This window comes from Pseudorca crassidens, chromosome 1, assembly GCF_039906515.1.
Source record: "Pseudorca crassidens isolate mPseCra1 chromosome 1, mPseCra1.hap1, whole genome shotgun sequence".
NCBI lineage: Eukaryota > Metazoa > Chordata > Mammalia > Artiodactyla > Delphinidae > Pseudorca > Pseudorca crassidens.
In genome coordinates this window covers 85,069,864-85,089,306 of record NC_090296.1, presented here as the reverse complement: position 1 = coordinate 85,089,306, position 19,443 = coordinate 85,069,864, and the positions used below count along the sequence as shown (strand labels likewise).

At 38.9% G+C, this 19,443-nt stretch overlaps 1 protein-coding gene and 1 long non-coding RNA gene across 2 annotated transcripts in view; one reads left to right on the top strand and one right to left on the bottom strand.

Annotated features, from left to right (window-relative positions):
- Positions 1–8,510, top strand: part of EXD1 (exonuclease 3'-5' domain containing 1) — a 40,751-nt gene extending 32,241 nt beyond the window's left edge. Inside the window, exons 11-13 of the mRNA XM_067743669.1 lie at positions 1,552–1,695; positions 2,389–2,580; positions 7,378–8,510. Coding sequence (XP_067599770.1) covers positions 1,552–1,695; positions 2,389–2,580; positions 7,378–8,037 — 996 coding nt within the window. The 3' untranslated portion in view covers positions 8,038–8,510. The remainder of the gene's footprint in view (positions 1–1,551; positions 1,696–2,388; positions 2,581–7,377) is intronic.
- Positions 6,736–11,154, bottom strand: LOC137227592 (uncharacterized). Its single transcript, XR_010944921.1, has 3 exons — positions 10,974–11,154; positions 10,378–10,466; positions 6,736–7,447 (listed from the first exon to the last, which is right to left on the bottom strand). It is a non-coding gene; the product is annotated as an uncharacterized lncRNA (long non-coding RNA).
- Between the last annotated feature and the right edge of the window lie 8,289 nt (positions 11,155–19,443).

The following is a 19,443-nucleotide window of genomic DNA, read 5'->3' as shown; positions in this document are numbered from 1 at the left end:
GAAAGGGAGATCTTGAATATATAAACCTAGAGCCTTTGGAGAGGGGTTAAAATAATGAGTTAGCCAATTAGTTTTTAACAGAAATTCCTAAAAGTTCAACTTTATGTTATTGTATGTGGTTTAAGTTTGCTCTTTATGTATCTGCTTGTAATGAACTTTGTGCCACTTCTCTTGTTTACATGTTCCTTTGGGTCTTCTTTCAAGAGCATTCACTATATAGAGATTGCTTCTATGCTTACTCCAAAATGTAACACAGTTGCTCATTGTTCCCTTGAGGCCATCAGGCTTCTTGATTAGACCTCGTATGTATTGTCTAATGAAGACATTGGCATATCTTTCCATATTTTTCTTTTCAGATTTTCATAGTACAAGAAGCAGGAATTCAGAATTATTTCAATTTGTTTTCCTTTAACACAGTGTATTAGTTTCCTATTGCTGTTGTAACTAATCACCACAAATTTTGTGGCTTAAAACATAAATTTAGGGCTTCCCTGGTGCCGCAGTGGTTGAGAGTCCGCCTGCCGAAGCAGGGGACACAGGTTCGTGCCCTGGTCCGGGAAGATCCCACATGCCGCGGAGCAGCTGGGCCTGTGAGCCATGGCCGCTGAGCCTGCGCGTCCGGAGCCTGTGCTCCGCAACAGGAGAGGCCAAAACAGTGAGAGGCCCACGTACCGAAAAAAACAAACAAACAAACAAACACAACACATAAATTTACTCTCTTACAGTTCTGGAGGTCAGACATCTGAAATCATTTGCACTGGGTGAAAGTCAAGGTGTCAGCAGGGCTGGTTTCTTCTGGAGGCTCTGAGAGGACAGTCTGTTTCCTTGCTTTTCAGCTTTCACCTGTGTTCTTTGGCTTGTGGCTCCTTCTATCTTCACAGTGCACCAATCTCTGCTTTCATCATCACATCACCTTCTCTTCTGGCTGTAGTAAAATCTCCCTCTGCCTCGTCTTATAAGAATACTTGTGATTACATTTAGGGCCCATCTGGATAATTCAAGTTAATCTCCCTATCTCGATATCCTTAACTAATCACAGCAGCAAAGTCCATTTCGCCATTTAAGATAACATTCACAGGTCCAGGAATTAGGATGTGGATATATTTGGGGGCTGTTATTTAGCCTACCACACACAGACAAATAATGATTGCAATTCTTAATTTTATTAGCTTTCCTTACCAAAACTTTACCAGAGTTGCTAATAAGTAGAAGTAATTCTTTAATTTTATCTTCCTTTCCCCATTCCTTGAAGGCACCAAAGAGTAATAATCATAAGGCAGGCAAATAAAAGAAGTGGAAAAGAAAATAGACAGGGACACATTAAAGTTGGGTGATCCTTTTTCTTTTTCTTTTCTTTTTTTTTTCTAATTTTTCAGAATAAGATAACCTAACAACTTTAAATTTTCTAATGGCATTGTCTATCATGTGGGTCCTTGGGAAAAATGGTATTTAAAGATGTTTCTCTAAATGTATTTCTGCTATTTCTGTCATGAGATAGCTCTCTGTATATATCCTACAGACTGGTCTGTTTGTCTTTTTTTAATGCCACAGGTAGCAGATGTCCTTCAATTTTCCATGGAAACAGGCGGCTTTCTTCCAAACTGCATTAGTACTTTACAGGAGAGTTTAATCAGACACCTTAAAATAGCCCCTAAATATCTCTCCTTTCTGGAAGAGAGACAAAAACGGATTCGGGTGAGTATTAACGTATGTCCCATATAACATTAATATTTTCAAGTGTCTTGTGAGTGGGATTATCAGCATATTATATAGAGAAATGACAGCTGCTGTGTAAGCGTATGAACATTGCCAAAATCTTAGTTATTCCAAATGGGAACAGTTTGTTTGTGGTCTCAAGTGGAAAAAAGCCAGCATCCAGATTTGTTGGTTATCAATTAAAAAGTACTCTGAAATAAATTTTCAATTGGACAAGTGGGGATTTTATTGGGAATTTGGATTAAGGCAGTGGAACAAAAATCATGCCAATTATTTCTCCCAAAGTAAGATAGATTTTCTTCAGCTTCTAATAGCCTTGCTTGCAAACTTAGGTCATGACCGTATTGGCTGCAATTTTGGCCATATAATCTAATCAGTCCTGCTGCCTCCAGTTTTGAATGAGAAGCCCTGATCTCTCTCTCTCTCTTCTTCCCTCCCTCCCTCCCCACATCTTTCCCCCATCACATACACACACTCACTGTATACACACAATAAGTGTGTGTATGTGCATGTGTGTATATGCTCAGAAGGCTAGCCATAGTGTGAAAGTAGAAGGTAATAATTGAAGAAAATGACAGTAATGGTGATTTAAGTTAAGCAGCACTTAGATAAACCATTATTTTCTTTAAAGATTTGCTTACTATTCAGAGAAAATTGTTTTGGTGTCTCTAGGAAAACCCAGAACTATGGCTCACACGACCTCTTTCACCCTCTTTGCTAAAAATTTTGGCCTTGGAAGCTACCTACCTGCTGCCCCTTCGCTTGGTACTCCTAGATGAAATGATGTCTGATCTAACTACGCTGGTGGACGGGTACCTAAACACCTACCGAGAAGGGTCTGCAGACTGGCTGGGAGGCATGGAGGTAGGTGCCACTCTCTGTGGCTGTGTTTTCAGGACCTCTGTGTCCTCATGGGGGCCACAGTGATACCCACTGTTCACAGCTGCACCAAATTTCTTTCAGCAGATTTGATGATAAATATTCTTGAAGCGGCTATAGCTTGGGCTTAATTCAGCTCCTTAAGCACTTTTTTCTATATATATATATATATTTTATGATCACTGACATTTATTTCATATGATGCAACTGGTGATGTGCATTTCAATAAAACTAAAAGTTGATGTGCTAGAAGTCCTAACTCCTTTCTTAAATATTGTACCAATTTTCTCACAATATTAAGTTATGTTTCCAGTAAATCTATCTTTCAAAGAAAGGGTAAATTTCATTAGTTATTTTTATGAAGCCAGCACAATATAAGAAAACTTATATTGTTGGCAAACTATTGCATTAGGCCAAATCTGGCCCATGGCCTATTTTTGTAAAACTCACAATCTAAGAATGATTTTTATAGTCTTAAAGGATTGTTAAAAAAAAAAAAGTATGCTTGTGGCTTACAAAGCCTAAAATGTTTACTATTTGACTCCTTACATAAAAAGTTCACAGGCTACTGCTATAAACAGTTCTCATTTAGGAATACTGATGCAAAATCCTAAATAAAATAATAGCATTTTTGGTACAAACTCCACTTAGATATATTATACTTTTCTATTAATGTGTCTCTGGATTCTAGTTACAAGCATGGTTTAATATTATATTAATATTTATTAATATTTAATATTATATTAAATTCTGTATTTTATTGGGGCCAAGAAAGTCTTATGATTATCTCATAAATGCTGAAAAAGTTATTTTGTAACTTTTTTATATTTTGCTCTCACTGTTTAACAAGAAAAGATCAATGTAAAAATCCTTTCATAGTTTGCTTGATTGGAGAATTTTAATGTTTTTCATTTATCATTGTAAAGCCAAGGACAATTTTTTAGCTTTTTAATATTTTGTTCTCACTGCTTATTGCTGAAAAAATTTGATAATATTCTATATACATTATTGATTAAAGTTGGAATAGGTACTTTAACATGATAAAACATATATCTCAGGCAAGAAGACTACCTAATATTTGATTGGGAACATCAATATCAAGAAATATACAGAAATGGTGACTATCACCACTACTTTAGTAGTTTCTGAAGCTATTAGCCAGTGAGGTTAGAAAAAAAAAAAAGATGAACTATAAAAATTGAACAGGAGGAATAGGAATGATGACTTGCCTATAATATACCTGAATACTGAAGAGAATCAATTGAAAAAGATTGCCAAAAACAAAAAGGCAGTTTAGGGCTTCCCTGGTGGCGCGGTGGTTGAGAGTCCGCCTGCCGATGCAGGGGACACGGGTTCGTGCCCCGGCTCGGGAAGGTCCCACAAGCCGCGGAGCGGCTGGGCCGGTGAGCCATGGCCGCTGAGCCTGCGCGTCCGGAGCCTGTGCTCCACAATGGAAGAGGCCACAACAGTGAGAGGCCCGAGTACCGCAAAAAAAAAGGCAGTTTAGTAAAATAGGTACAAATATAACATAAAACTTAATAGCTTTCCTATATCCCTGTACACAACTACAGAATATAATGGGGGAAAAATTCATTTATAATTGTAACAAAAAATAGATTATCTAGAAATAAATCTAACAAGAAATGTGAAATATAGAGATGAAAAAAATGTTAAAGTATTACTGAATGGCATAAAAGAGGACTTAAATGAATGGGGACATTAAGTATTTTTGGCTATCAGTTATTCCTAAATTAACTTTAAAAAAAAATTAGTTTATTTATTATTTATTTTTTTGGTTGCACTGGGTCTTTGTTGCTGTGCACGGGCTTTCTCTAATTGCAGCAAGCGGGGGCTACGCTTCGTTGTGATGCGCGGGCTTCTCATTGCGGTGGCTTCTCTTGTTGTGGAGCACAGGCTCTCGGTGTGGGGGCTTCAGTAGTTGTGGCATGTGGGCTCAGTAGTTGTGGCTCACGGGCTTAATTGTTCCACGGCACGTAGGATCTTCCCGGGCCAGGGCTCAAACCCGTGTCCTCTTCATTGGCAGGTGGGTTCTTAACCACTGTGCCACCAGGGAAGCCCCCTAAATTAACTTTTAAATTTAACTTTCTTTTAAGAAAAATGCTAAAGCCATAATTACTTTGGCAAACTGTGATTATAGTGTTTATAGAGATAAATAAGCATAAATAAGAATAGTCCTATCAGATATTAAAACATATGTCTACACTAAATATGAGTGGTACATGTATAGGCAGATCAATGGAATAGAGAACCCAGAAATAGATCTCATATATATCAGTAATGGTTGAGATAAAGGTAAAATTTCCAATCAATGAGAAAAAGATAAGTATTTAGTAAATGGCCTCAGGCAATTGACTAACCATTGTGGGGGAGGAGAATCAGAGTTGGATTGTTATCTCTTTCTGCTACACCAAAATAAATCCCATGGATCAAGTATTTATGTAAGAACTAGAATTATAAAAGTATTGGAGGGGCTTCTCTGGTGGTGCAGTGGTTGAGAGTCCGCCTGCCGATGCAGAGGACGTGGGTTTGTGCCCTGGTCCGGGAAGATCCCACATGCCGGGGAGCAGCTAGGCCCATGAGCCATGGCCGCTGAGCCTGCACGTCCGGAGCCTGTGCTCCGCAACTGGAGAGGCCACAACAGTGAGAGGCCCGCGTAAAAAAAAAAAAAAAAAGTATCGGAAAAAAAGTATTGGGACTTCCCTGGTGGTCCAGTGGCTAAGACTCCGCACTCCCAAAGCAGAGGGCCTGGGTTCCATCCCTGGTCAGGGAACTAGATCCCACATGTGGCAGTGAAGATCCCATATGCTACAACTAAGACCCAGTGCAGCTAAATAAATAAGTAAATAAATATTTTTAAAAAGTATTAAAAGAAAATTATGTCACAGTAGGGAATATGTCCCCTCCCCCAACTTTACTGAGGAATAGTTGACAAAATTAATTGTGTATATTTAAAGTGTACATTGTGATGATTTGATATACATTGTGGAATGATTACCAAGATCAAGATAACTAACATCCATCACCTCATAGCTAACTTTTTTTTATGTAGTGAGAATGCTTAAGATCTACTCTCAGAAACTTTCAAGTATATAATACTGAACTATTAACTGCAGTAACCATGCTGTGCATTAGATCCTCAGAACTTATTCTTCTTATAACTGAAAGTTTGTACCCTCTGACCTACATCTCCCCATTTTCCTCTCCCTCAACCCCTGGGAACCCCCATTCTATTCTCTGTTTTTATGAAATCAGATTTTTGTTTTTGTTTTTTAAGATTTCATATATAAGTGATACTGTGCAGTATTTGTCTTTGTCTGGCTTATTTCACTTAGCATAATACCCTCCAAGTTCAAACATATTGTTGCAGATGGCAGGACTGCCTTCTTTTTTATGGCTGAGTAATATTCTATTGTATGGACTATTGTATTGTATAATGTATATACATCACATCTTTATCCATTTATCTATTGATAGACACAGGTTGTTTACATATTGTGACTATTGTGAATTATGATGCAGTGAACAAGGGAATGTACATATCTCTTTGCGATCCTGTTTTCATATGCTTCAGATATGTACCCAGACGTGGGATTGCTGGACCATATAATAGTTCTATTTTTAATTTTTTGAGGAACATCCATGTTGTTTTCCACTGTTTTACATGGTAATGTAAATTGCATCAATTTACATTCCGATCAACAGCATATGAGTTCCCTTTTCTCCACATTCTCACCAACACTTGTTATCTGTCTTTTTGATAATAGCCATCTTAACAGGTGTCAGTAACACCTCATTGTGGTTTTGATTTGCATTTCTCTGATAACTAATGACTTCGAGCACCTTTTCATGTACTTGTTGGCCATCTAAATATCTTCTTTGGAAAATTATCTATTCAGGTCCTTTGCTCACTTTTAAATTAGAGTATTTGCATTTTTGCTATTGAGTTGTATGAGGAAATGCTTTTCTATGCAATACAGAAATACTCAGAACTCATAAAAGATGAATAAATATGACTTTAAAAATTTTGTATGGCGAAAATACTGTGAACAAAATCAAAGGGAAAGCAACCTAGGAAAAATTATTTGCCTCATGTAACAAAGAGGACATTTTCTTAATATATTCCTTATTGTAGCATTTATGTAATGACAAAATACTGAAGACAACCCAAATATCTATCCACAAGGGTTTGGTTAAACAAACTATTGTATATCGATACAGCCATTAAAATTGCCAATATGGAAAAATCTCCAAGACAGAATTTTTAGTTGGAAAAATCAAGAAGAAGAAGAATATATAATATTATGTAGCCATTTGTATAAAATAATTTTAGAAAGAGTTATTAAAATAAAAAGTTGGGGGAAAATAAAAATTGAAAAATATAATCCAATGAATAGATAAATATTTAGTAAGGGATCGTATATGCAAAGACTGTCTCTGGAGGCTACAGAAGAAGCTGCTTTTTAGAGGATGCACCTGCTAAGGCAGTTGGGGCGAGGTTGGAATGGACCCTTACTTTTCATTGTATAATCTTTATACATACACACGTGCACAACATACACACAAAATTGGATTAAAAATATTTAAATTACTTGAAAAATAGTACTACTATAGTTGAAGACACTAGAGGGTGCTATAAGAACACATTTGAATAGACCCTTGCTTGCCAAATACTAAGTGTAGTAGAAGTGATTTTAAAGTGATTTTAAGGACCATATTCAGAAGTTTAGTTATAGTAGACTTGTGTTCATTTTCTTTTCTTAGCGTACATGTATGGAGCTCCCAGAGGAACTGCTTCGACTGAAGGACTTCCAGAGACAGCGCAGAGAGAGAGCTGCAAAAGAATATAGAGTAAATGCGCAGGGACTCCTAATAAGGACAGTACTACATCCAAAGAAGTCTATGACAAAGACAGCAGGGAAAAAGGGAAAAGTAAGAGGTTTCTTACTTTGTAAAAATTCTAGGCTAGATAAAGCTCCAAATTTTACATCTCACAAGGATGTAAATTTGCTAAAAGAAGAATCTAAGAGTAAGCAAACCACAGCGGAATCTCAACATCTACCTCCCATAAGGGAAGAAGTCAGTGAAGATTCCAGTAACAAACGAATTTGCCCTGAGTCAGAGGGGTTTAAAGACCAGAGAATAACTCTAAAAGAATACCTCAAGATACCTAAACAAGAGTTTCAGACAAATTTATCTTTGAAAGAGGAGATAGAACAGTTACTGATGGTGGAAAACAAGGAAGATCTAAAATGTACAAAACAAGATGTTTTAGTGTCTCCTTCCCTTCCTCAGGAAACCAGAGTGTCTCCAAGTGACATTTTTCATCCTTTTAGAAAAGCTGTGCTTCCCATACTTCCTCCCTGCCCAGCTTTGGAGAAGACTGATTCCTGGATAAATCCAGATTCTCCCAATCTGCCTTAGAGATCTGCAGTTTGTTCTTGAGGCCAATAAAGGTGGCTTATTTCCTCTGCCATCAAGGCCTTCCTCAGTGCTTAAGTTTCTTGTGCTGTAAATTAGTCACAGGCTTTGGGGGAAATTATATCCTCTTGCTTGCTCCTATATTCTTAGAATTTGATTAGAATGGGAATGAATAAGTTAAATAATGGAAGAAGTAAATGTTCTGATTATGTCACTGTGTAGAAATGTTCCCTGTGGCCAAACTGAATTATTTCTCATAATTTGGGTTTAAAGGATTTGAAGAAGGGAAAAATTTTGGACTTAGTGTCTGGAAGAATCTATACTTTAAATTTTTTGTTGTTTTTTCTGGTTTGAAGGATGTTGGTAAAACTCTTAGCCATAAGTTTAAAAATATTAGTACCTGACAACTTTACCTGTACTTTTTTCCTTTTTAGAATATTAACTTTGTCAATTATACCTCAATAAAGATGAAAAATATTAACTTTATTTTTGAATTTTAAATGTTTGGTCTGTCTTATGTCATAGACAAACAATAGTTTATGTTATTACAGGAATCAATATCCCAGTTTTAATTTCTTTTCATTCCATTTACTTTTAGAGAGTTTTGTCCATTTCCCTAACAAAGCAGGGCCTTCTTTAGAGTATGTCTATTATGTAAACTTGAAGTTTGATTCCACTGTATTTGCCTGGAGTTGGTATGCCTTCTTAGGGTGAAAGGAAGGTAGCCTGTACTGAGCCCTTTTTATGTTGAATACTTGCAAGTTGCTCATTCTTTTGTGTATAATAACCAGTAAACCTGGTTGGTATTAGGTTATCTCTCACTTTTCTTCATTGGGTCAGGGTAGGAATAAATTTGAATGTGTCTGCATTTCTAGGTCTAGAATCCAGTGAGAAATCTGTAACTTTTTTTTTTTTTTTCCGGCCCTGCACGGCCTGTGGGATCCTAGTTCCTTGACCAGGGATGGAACCTGGGCCACCTCAGTGAAAGCACCAAGCCCTAACCATTGGACTGCCAGGGAATTCCCTAGAAATCTGTAATTTGACTGTTATACAGGCCTCTACTACTTAGGGGAGACAGGGACAGTCAATAATTAGGAACATCCTTGTCTGTGCTCATTGATTCTATCATGAGTACCACTGAAAGAACAGCTGTGTCTTCCAAATCCCAGAGCCCAGATCTGGTCTAAGCTTAAGATGAAGGCAGGACTAAGAGCAGTCAGCTCAGCCCTGCAGTTGCTGTCCCTCACTTTGTCCATAGTTTAGAAGGTCATTGGAGGCCAAGGTGGTTTCTGGTTCATTCTGGGTGAATGTGTTTTCAGGTTGAGCCCAGAAAGTGGTTAATCTAGGTTTACTCTGGGAAGGGCATGAATTTCTGTGAAATTCATAGAATTGATTTAGCTTCTTATGGAACCATACCACACACAATTTTTATACATACATACATGTAAATATACAGGCTACAAAGAAAAATGTGACGTTCTTCATATTAAAAAAAAAAGGATTCTCCTTTCATTATGTATTTTGTGACTAATAAAGAACAGGATTCTGTTGGACCTTTGCTGTACTGCTCAATATGGTAGTTATATGTGGCTATTTAAAATTAAATTGATTAAAATGAAATAAAATTAAGAATTCAGTTCCTCAGTTGCACTTGCTATATGTCCAATACTCAATAGTTTCATGTACCCAGTGGCTACCATATTGAACATCACAGATATAGAACATTTCCATCATTCCAGAAAGTTCTATTGGACACTGCTATTTGAGAAGTACTTTGACTCTCAGAACTAAATGAGCCTTCCGAGTTTCATCACAATATTTTCTCAGTGAAACGGTCACATAACTGGAACTGCATTTTTCTCCATATTCTAGCCTGGAGTGCCTACCTAAATTCCATGTGGTCAGATCCAACCATGAACTTCTGTCCTTTGCTGGATAGAGTGAAAAAAAAATCCCTGGGTTCTTCAAGCCCTGCTGCTAGTGCTCTGTGCCATTACTTAGATTTCTTATCTAAATTTTGCTCAGATTTTGGAAAATCTTTGGTTCTTGACCCAACCAATTGTTGCGTTCTTGACCCAACCAATTGTTGAGTTCTTACTCTATATTTTTCTAGTTGAGAGTTTATAAACCATACTGCCTGCTTTACCAAACTCTTGGAGTCTTGCTTCAGTCTAGACTGAATTCCTGCATCTGTCCTACTCAGGTCTGACCTTTCTGTACATGATCTGCAGTTAGAGATTCTCACAAGCAATCTGATCCTTTTAATTTGGGAATTAGGAAACAGAGTTAAATGACTTCCCTGAAGAAAAGTGCTGCACTGAGAATAGAACCAGTGTTTCTTACTTCTTGGTCCATTCAGTGTTCTTTCAACTATAATATGAAAAATCATTACAGCAGCTTTGCCTCCAGTCTGGCTGTGAGCTTGATAAAGCCTAACATGACATAATATAATTTTAATACACTGGGACTTCCCTGGTGGCACAGTGGTTAAGAATCCACCTGCCAATGCAGGGGACGTGGGTTCGATCCCTGGTCTGGGAAGATCCCATATGCCGTGGAGCAACTAAGCCCGTGCACTGCAACTACTGAAGCCCGCGCACACTAGAGCCCACGTGCCACAACTACTGAAGCCCATGCACCTAGAGCCTGTGCTCTGCAACAAGAGAAGCCACCACAATGAGAAGTCTGTGCACCCCAATGAAGAGTAGCCCCGGCTCGCCACAACTAGAGAAAGCTCACGCACAGCAACGAAGACCCAACGCAGCCAAAAAAAAAAAAAAAGAATTTTAATACACTATAGCCCTGTCGTTGTTTTGACACAAGGCAAGTCACAGCAGCAAGCCAAGATAAGGCTTGGTGCATACTTGGGGAGCTGAGGGTGATTAGCCAGGTGTACTTATCAAAAAGGCATTTACTATAAAGGTAACATCAATAAATACCTTACAGGGCTTCCCTGGTGGCGCAGTGGTTGAGAGTCCGCCTGCCGATGCAGGGGACACGGATTCCTGCCCCGGTCCGGGAAGATCCCACATGCCATGGAGCGGCTAGGCCCATGAGCCATGGCCGCTGAACCTGCGCGTCCGGAGCCTGTGCTCCGCAACGGGAGAGGCCACAGCAGTGAGAGGCCCGCATACCGCAAATAATAATAATAATAAAAAATAAATAAATACCTTACAGAAAAATTTAGAAAATAATGAGAAAAAAATACTCAACTATCATCCTACATTATACAACCCTTCCTAGCATTTTGGCACTTTTCTTTCAATTTTTCCTCTCTCATTCTCTATCTCTCTACACACACACCATCACAACCATACCATAAATACATTTATTGTGTTTTTTATATCAAGTATTTCTCCATTTTATAATCCTAACAACCAACATTTTAAACAGATGTTTCATTTTTAAATTAATATGCTATTAAATAGAATTTGGAAAATAGAGGAAAATAAGAAAAAAATTACTCATTTCTCTAGGCCAACAGAAAAATCAGGTAATATTTTTGTTAATGTCAGTGTTTATGCATAGATTTTACCCTCTACATAGTTATATATATACACTCTACTTTATGAATGTTTTCCTATGCTGTTATACACCCTTTGTAAAGATTTTTAAAATATATTTTTTTTAATTTATTTTTGGCTGCGTTGGGTCTTCATTGGTGCGCGTGGGCTTCCTCTAGTTGCAGCGAGCGGGGGCTACTCTTCCTTGCAGTGTGCAGGAGGTGGCTTCTCTTGTTGTGGAGCTCTAGGCGTGTGGGCTTCAGTAGTTGTGGTGTGCAGGCTCAGTAGCTGTGGCTCACGGGCTCTAGAGCGCAGGCTCAGTAGTTGTGGCACACGGCCTTAGTTGCTCCATGGCATGTGGGATCTTCCCGGACCAGGACCAGGGATCGAACCCGTGTCCCCTGCATTGGCAGGTGGTTCTTAACCACTGTGCCACTAGGGAAGTACCAAGATTTTTTTTTTTTTTCTGCACGGCTTGTGGGATCTTAGTTTCCTAACCAGGGATCAAACCTGGGCCCTCAGCAGTGAAAGCGCAGAGTCCCAACCACTGGACCGCCAGGGAATTCCCAAGATTTTTATGACTACATAATATTTCTAAGCGGATACACCATGGTTTACTTAGCTCTGTTTTGGTATATTCAGGGTGTTTCCATTCCTTATTTCCTGCATTTTCCATGTTTTGAATCATTTTGTCAGAATGAAATTCCAGAAGTAGGTCAAAGAGGTTTTCTTGGTTTTGTTTTTTACAGCTCTTGCTAAGTTACTTTTCAAAAGTGTTAACCAATTATATTGCCACTCCAATTTTTGTAGTAATGATGCACCATTGACAGCATTCGATTTTTTTCTTGAGAGGCATTGCATGTTTTTGACTTTCAAAATTCTAACTTCTTTATCCATAAACCTGAAAGGTTTCCTGTCATTTTTTGTAACTTACCTGCATTAGATACCATGAAGATTAATGAAAACATACATACTGGGAATATTTGAATTCTGATAAATGTCCCTGATCTCTAAGTAAGGACATTATTATGGGTAAAATATTTCAATCATATAAACCCTAAAATAAAACCAAAGTCTATATACTCATGATGAAAGACATCTTTGAAATGACTTGGAACTCTCATCAGGGATGTCATAGAAAATGATATTTATTGTTATACAAAATGAGAAACAATCTTAGCTAAATTGCTAGGTTTACCCTAAGACAAAATTTAATACATTCTATTCCATATACTCAACAGGAGTTGAGCCTGTAACTCTATAATTTGGTAGATCTCCTTAAATATGAAAAGCTGTCAAATTGTAATCAGGGTATAATTAGCAACCCAATCTTAATATATATATTGCAAATAAAAAATGTCAAAAAAAATGTCGAAACTATGCTTCAATTTAGTCAGTCATGAACAGCATTTCTTAAACAATGGAATAGAATAGAGAATATCAGTGCATTATACATAGTAAAGAAAAGTATTTTGTGAAACTTTTTTTTCTCTGTTGTATGCTAGAGTATGTGTACTTTTACTATTGGTTGCAGTAAAAAGCAGCTCAAGATAAGCATAGAAAGAAACTTACATCTTTAAATACTTACACAATAAAACAAGAAAGATCTAAAACCATTGATCTCAGCTTCCATCTTAAGCTAGAAAAGGAAGAATAAATTAAACTTGGGCTAAGTAGGATGAAACAAATAATGATAAGAATAGAAATCAACGGGCTTCCCTGGTAGTGCAGTGGTTGAGAATCTGCCTGCCAATGCAGGGGACACGGGTTCGAGCCCTGGTCTGGGAAGATCCCACATGGCTCAGAGCAACTAGGCCCCTGAGCCACAATTACTGAGCCTGCGCGTCTGGAGCCTGTGCTCCGCAACAAGAGAGGCCGCAATAGTGAGAGGCCCGCGCACCGCGAGGAAGAGTGGCCCCCACTTGCCGCAACTAGAGAAAGCCCTTGCACAGAAACGAAGACCCAACACAGCCATAAATAAATAAATAAATAAAATTATTTTAAAAAGAATAGAAATCAATAAAATTAAAAGTGGAGAGGGCTTCCCTGGTGGCACAGTGGTTGAGAGTCCGCCTGCCGATGCAGGGGACACGGGTTCGTGCCCCGGTCCGGGAAGATCCCACATGCTGTGGAGCGGCTGGGCCCATGAGCCATGGCCGTTGTGCTCCGCAACGCCACAACAGTGAGAGGCCTGCGTACCGCAAAAAAAAAAAAAAAAAAAAACTGGAGAGAAAAAATCAATAAAACCAAAACCTGTAAGATCAGTAACATTGTTAAACTTTTACCCATACTGACCAAGATTTTTTTTTAAAAAGGCACAAATTACCAATATCAGAAATGAAAGATTATTATTACAGATCCTGTATATATATATATATATTAAAAGGATAGGGACTTCCCTGGTGGCGCAGTGGATAAGAATCCGCCTGCCAATGCAAGGGACACAGGTTCAAGCCCTGGTTCGGGAGGATCCCACATGCCATGGAGCAGCTAAGCCCGTGCGCCACAACTACTGAGCCTGTGCTCTAGAGCCTTTGAGCCACAGCTACTGAGCCCTTGTGTCACAACTACTGAACCCGGTGCACCTAGAGCCTGTGCTCCGCAACAAGAGAAGCCACCACAATGAGAAGCCTGAGCACCGCAATGAAGAGTAGCCCCCACCCACCGCAACTAGAGAAAGCCCACGCGCAGCAACAAAGACCCAACGCAGCCAAAAATAAATAATAATACTAAAAAAAAAAAAAGGATAACAAGGGACTACTGTGAACAATTCTATGCCCACAAATTGAAAAACTTAGTTGTAGTGGACAAATTCATTGAAAAACACAAAATACCAAAACTGATTCAAGAAGAAATAGAAAACCTGAATAGTCCAAAATCAACTAAATGCATTGAATTCATAATTTAAAACCTTCCCTAAAACAAACTTTGTTCCCAGATAGCTTTTCTGGTGAATTTCTATCTAAGGAAGCAATAATACTATTCCTTCCAGGAAAAAAAAAAGGAAGGGTCACTTCCCAACTCATTTTATGAGGCCAGCATTACCATATACCAAAAGCAGACAACAAAATTGCAAGAAAAGAAAACTACAGATAAATATATCTTATGAACATAGACACTAAAGTTGCAACAGTAACAGAATGTTGGCAATATAATCCAGAAATATATAAAAATAATAATACATCATGACCAAATGGAGTTTATCCCAGGAATGCAAGTGTGGTTTAATGTGAAAATGTAATACATCGAATTAACAGAATAAAGGAGAAAGACCATGTGATTATCTCAGTAGCTACTGAAAAAATTTTTTTGACAAACTTTTACATCCATTCATGGTAAAACAAAAAAACTGTCAGCAAACTAGGATTAGCAGGGGACTTACTCTACTTAATAAAGTTCTTTTTTAAAAAACCTACTACTGACACCAAAGTCACGGGCAAAAAAAGAAAAAATAGACAAACTGGATTTTGTGAAAATTGTAAAAATTTGTGCACGAAAAGACAATATTAAAAGAGTAAAGGGAATTCCCTGGTGGTCCAGTGGTTAGGACTCCGCACTTCCACTACAGGACTGCAGGGCAAACGTGTTCAAGAGTCATGGTTGGGGAACTAAGATCTCACATGCTGCTCAGCCAAAAAAAAAAAAAAAAGCATAAAAAGACAACCCACAGAATGGGAGAATATGTTTGCAAATCATGTATTTGATAAGGGATTCAAAGCCAGAATATATAGAGAACTCCTAAAATTCAGCAACAAAAAACCAAACAACCTGATTCAAAAACAAACAACAGACTTGAATAGACATTTCTCCAAAGAAGATATACAAATGGCCAATCAGCAAATGAAAAGATGCTCAACATCACTAATCATTAGAGAAATGCAAATCAAAACTACAATGAGATACCACCTCACACCCCTTAGAATGGCTACTATCAAAAAACAGAAAATAAATGTTTGAAAGGTTGTGGACAAATTGAAACACTTGTACACTGTTGGTGGGAATGTAAAATGGTGCACCTACTATGGAAAACAGCATGGTGTTCCTCAAAAAATTGAAAACAATTACCATATTATCCAGCAGTTCCACTTCTGGATATATACCCAAACGAACTGAAAACAGAGTGTTGAAGAGATATTTGTTTCCCATGTTCATAACAGTATTATTAACAATAGCCAAAAGGTGGAAGCAACCCAAGTGTCCATCAACAGATGAATGGATAAGTAAAATGTGGTATATGCATACAATGGAATGTTATTCAGCCTTAAAAAGGAAGGAAATTCTGCAATATGCTATGACGTGGATGAAACTTGAGTACATTATGGTTAATGAAATAGCCAGTCACAAAAAATAAATATGAGGTATCTAGAGTAATCAAAATTATAGAGACAGAAAGTAGAATGGTGGTTGCTTGGGCTGGGAGAAAGAAGTGGAGAGTTATTGTTTGTAGAGTTTCAATTTTGCAAGTTGAAAGAATTCTGGAGATTGATGGTTGCACAACAATATGAAGATACTTCATACCAGTGCACAGGACTTCCCTGGTGGCGCAGTGGTTAAGAATCTGCCTGCCAATTCAGGGGACATGGGTTCGAGACCTAGTCTGGGAAGATCCCACATGCCGCGGACCAACTAAGCCCGTGCGCCACAACTACTGAAGCCTACGTGCCTAGTGTACGTGATCTGCAACAAGAGAAGCCACTGCAATGAGAAGCCCATGCACTGCAACGAAGCGTAGACCCCGCTCGCTGCAACAAAGACGCAATGCAGCCAAAAATAAAATGTAAATAAATAAATTTATTTTTAAAAATACCAGTGAACAGCACATTTAAAAATGAATGAGATGTTAATTTTTTTTTTTCTGTACGCGGGCCTCTCACTGCTGTGGCCTCTCCCGTTGCGGAGCACAGGCTCCGGACGCGCAGGCTCAGCAGCCATGGCACATGGGCCCAGCCGCTCCGCGGCACGTGGGATCTTCCCGGACCGGGGCACGAACCCGTGTCCCCTGCATTGGCAGGCGGACTCTCAACCACTGCGCCACCAGGGAAGCCCCCACATTTTTTTAAATTGGGGGAAAAAACTATTACGAACATCACACTTATAATGGTGAAAGTCTGAATGTTTCCCCTATATAACAGAGAACAAGAAAGGATAATTGCTCTCACTACTTCAATTCGAAATTGTACTGTAGGTACTAACTAGTGGAATAAAGCCAGAAAAAATAAAGAAAAAGCATATAGATTAGAAGTTTTAAAAGTAAAATTGTATTTTTACATGACGTGATCATGTGCATATAAAATCCTAAGGAATCTACAAAAAGCTACTAGGACCCATAAGTGAATTTAGCAATGTTACAGGGTATACTGCCAATATAAAAAAATGTGAGTATACAAAAAATACTAGCAATGGTCAATCAGTAACTGAAATTTTTTAAAATATCATTTACAATAATGTCCAAAAACATGATATCCTTAAGGATATGCTCAATAAAATACATGCAAGACTTGTGTATTGAAAACTACAAAATACTTCTGAAAGAAACTAAAGAAGATGTAAATAAATGGGAAATATACCATGGAAAGCTCATCATTGTTAAGATGTAAATTATCCCCAAATTGATGTATAGATTCATTACAATCACAGTCAAAATCCAAGCAGGCAGGACTTCCCTGGTGGTCCAGTGGTAAAGAATCCACCTTCTAAGGCAGGGGACACAGGTTCGATTCTTGGTCAGGGAACTAAGATCCCACATGATGCAGGGCAACTAAGCCTGCGCGCCACAACTATTGAGCCCACTCACCTCAACGAGAGAGCCTGCATTCTGCAAACTACAGAGTCCACGTACTCTGGAGCCCATACGCCACAACTAGAGAAGAGAAAACCTGTGCACCACAACTAGAGAGAAGCCCAAGCGCAGCAACGAAGAGACCGTGCACCGTAACGAAAGATCCTGCATGCCTGAACGAAGACCCTGTGTGCCACACAGGGTCTTTTTTAATTAATTAAAAAAGAAACTAAAAACCACCCTTTAAAGTAAAATAAAATGTACAACCACTATAGAAAACAGTTTGCCAGTTTCACCCCCACAATCCACTCCTAGGGATTTATTCCAAGAGTAATGAAAGCATATATCTACACAAAGACTTGGACACAAATGCTCACGATGACTTTATTCTTTTTTTTTTAAATTAATTAATTAATTTATTTTTGGCTGCGTTGGATCTTCGTTGCTGCGCGTGGGCTTTCTCTAGTTGCGGCGAGCAGGGGCTACTCTTCATTGAGTTGCTCCGGCTTCTCATTGCGGTGGCTTCTCTTGTTGCGGAGCACGGGCTCTAGGTGTGCAAGCTTCAATAGTTTTGGCACGCAGGCTCAGTAGTTGTGGTGCATGGGCCTAGTTGCTCCACGGCATGTGGGATCTTTCCAGACCAGGGATGGAACCCGTGTCCCCTGCGTTGGCAGGTGGCTTCTTAACCACTGCGCCACCAGGGAAGTCCCCACTTTATTCTTAATAGCCCTAAACTGGAATCCTAATTTCCAGCTACACGTGAATGGATAAACCAAAAGCAGTATATCCATACAGCAGACTAGTACTAAACAATAAAAAGGACAAACTATCATGCACATAACATGGACAAATCTGAAAAAATTTTGCTGAGCAAAAGATGCCAGATGCAAAAGAGTACATGCTGCATGATTCTATTATATGAAACTAGTAAAAACAAAACTAGTCTATGGTGACAGGAAAGCAGATGAGTGGTTGCCTGGGGCTAGGGAAAGGGGTTGGGGATTGACTGCAATAGGGCACAAGGGAATTTTTTTCAGGTGATATGAATGTTGTATATCTTGATTGTGGTGGTGGTTACACCAATGTATACATTTGTCAAAACTCATTGAAATGTATGTGCACTTTATTGTACATAAACTATGCCTCAATAAAGTTTATTTTAAAAACATTTGGAAGCCACTGGTCTACTGGGTGTGGGGGAAATAATCATTAGAGTTGCAACATTTTGTTAAATGATATTGTTACCAAGGCTGTAGCCCCAGAATCATAACCCTGCCCCTCCCTTGAATAGAAACTAATTACTCTTACTAAAGTTTTCGGAGGAAGGTGCAAAGAGAAAAAACGAGAACTGGTTAGAACCACCTAGGCCCAAGATGGTGGAAGATTTGACTTCCAGTAGACCTTGAGCCTTATTATACACTCATTGTAATACATTACCATGCTAAATGACACATCCACCAAAGCCATGACAGTTGACGATTGCCATGACCACAACCAGAGAAGCCCATACAAGGACTGAAAAGGAGAGTTGCATCAGTTCCAGGTCCAAACCACACCCCTGTTCTGGGATAACTCATGAATATTCCTCCCACTCTTTCCAATTCCCTCCTTTTTAACTCGACCTTCCTGTATATTTGATGTCTCCACAGAAATTGAGTTGAGAAGCTGCTTTGCAAACTAGGTTCTTTGCTTCTCCATTCTTTGGTCACTGAATAAAGCTTGTGCTATTTCAGCCTCAGCATCAGTTTCATTGTTGGCTGCATGACTCCAATCAGAAAAAAAACCCACCTGGCTGAGACAGGGGGTCTCTGCCCAAGCTAGGACCCCAGTGCAGGTCCAGTTGACTAATTTTGTTAGGGAAACCACTGATCGAAACTGCCCGCCTTGGCCAGGCCCAATAATTACCACTCACACGAGTTACCTTACAACAGGAGGTCCTGGTAAGGAAGATGTAACTAACAAGCTACCACCAACTCGAAGAATTCGGGAAAGGTCAAAAGCAGTTTGGACACCAGTCCATATGTCCTACCAGCCTCCCAGAATCCTTCTCGCTAGAATCCATCTTGGTTGAGTGATGTGTGCAGAGCCAGGAAGGACCCTGAGTCAGAATGATCAGCCAGAGACAAC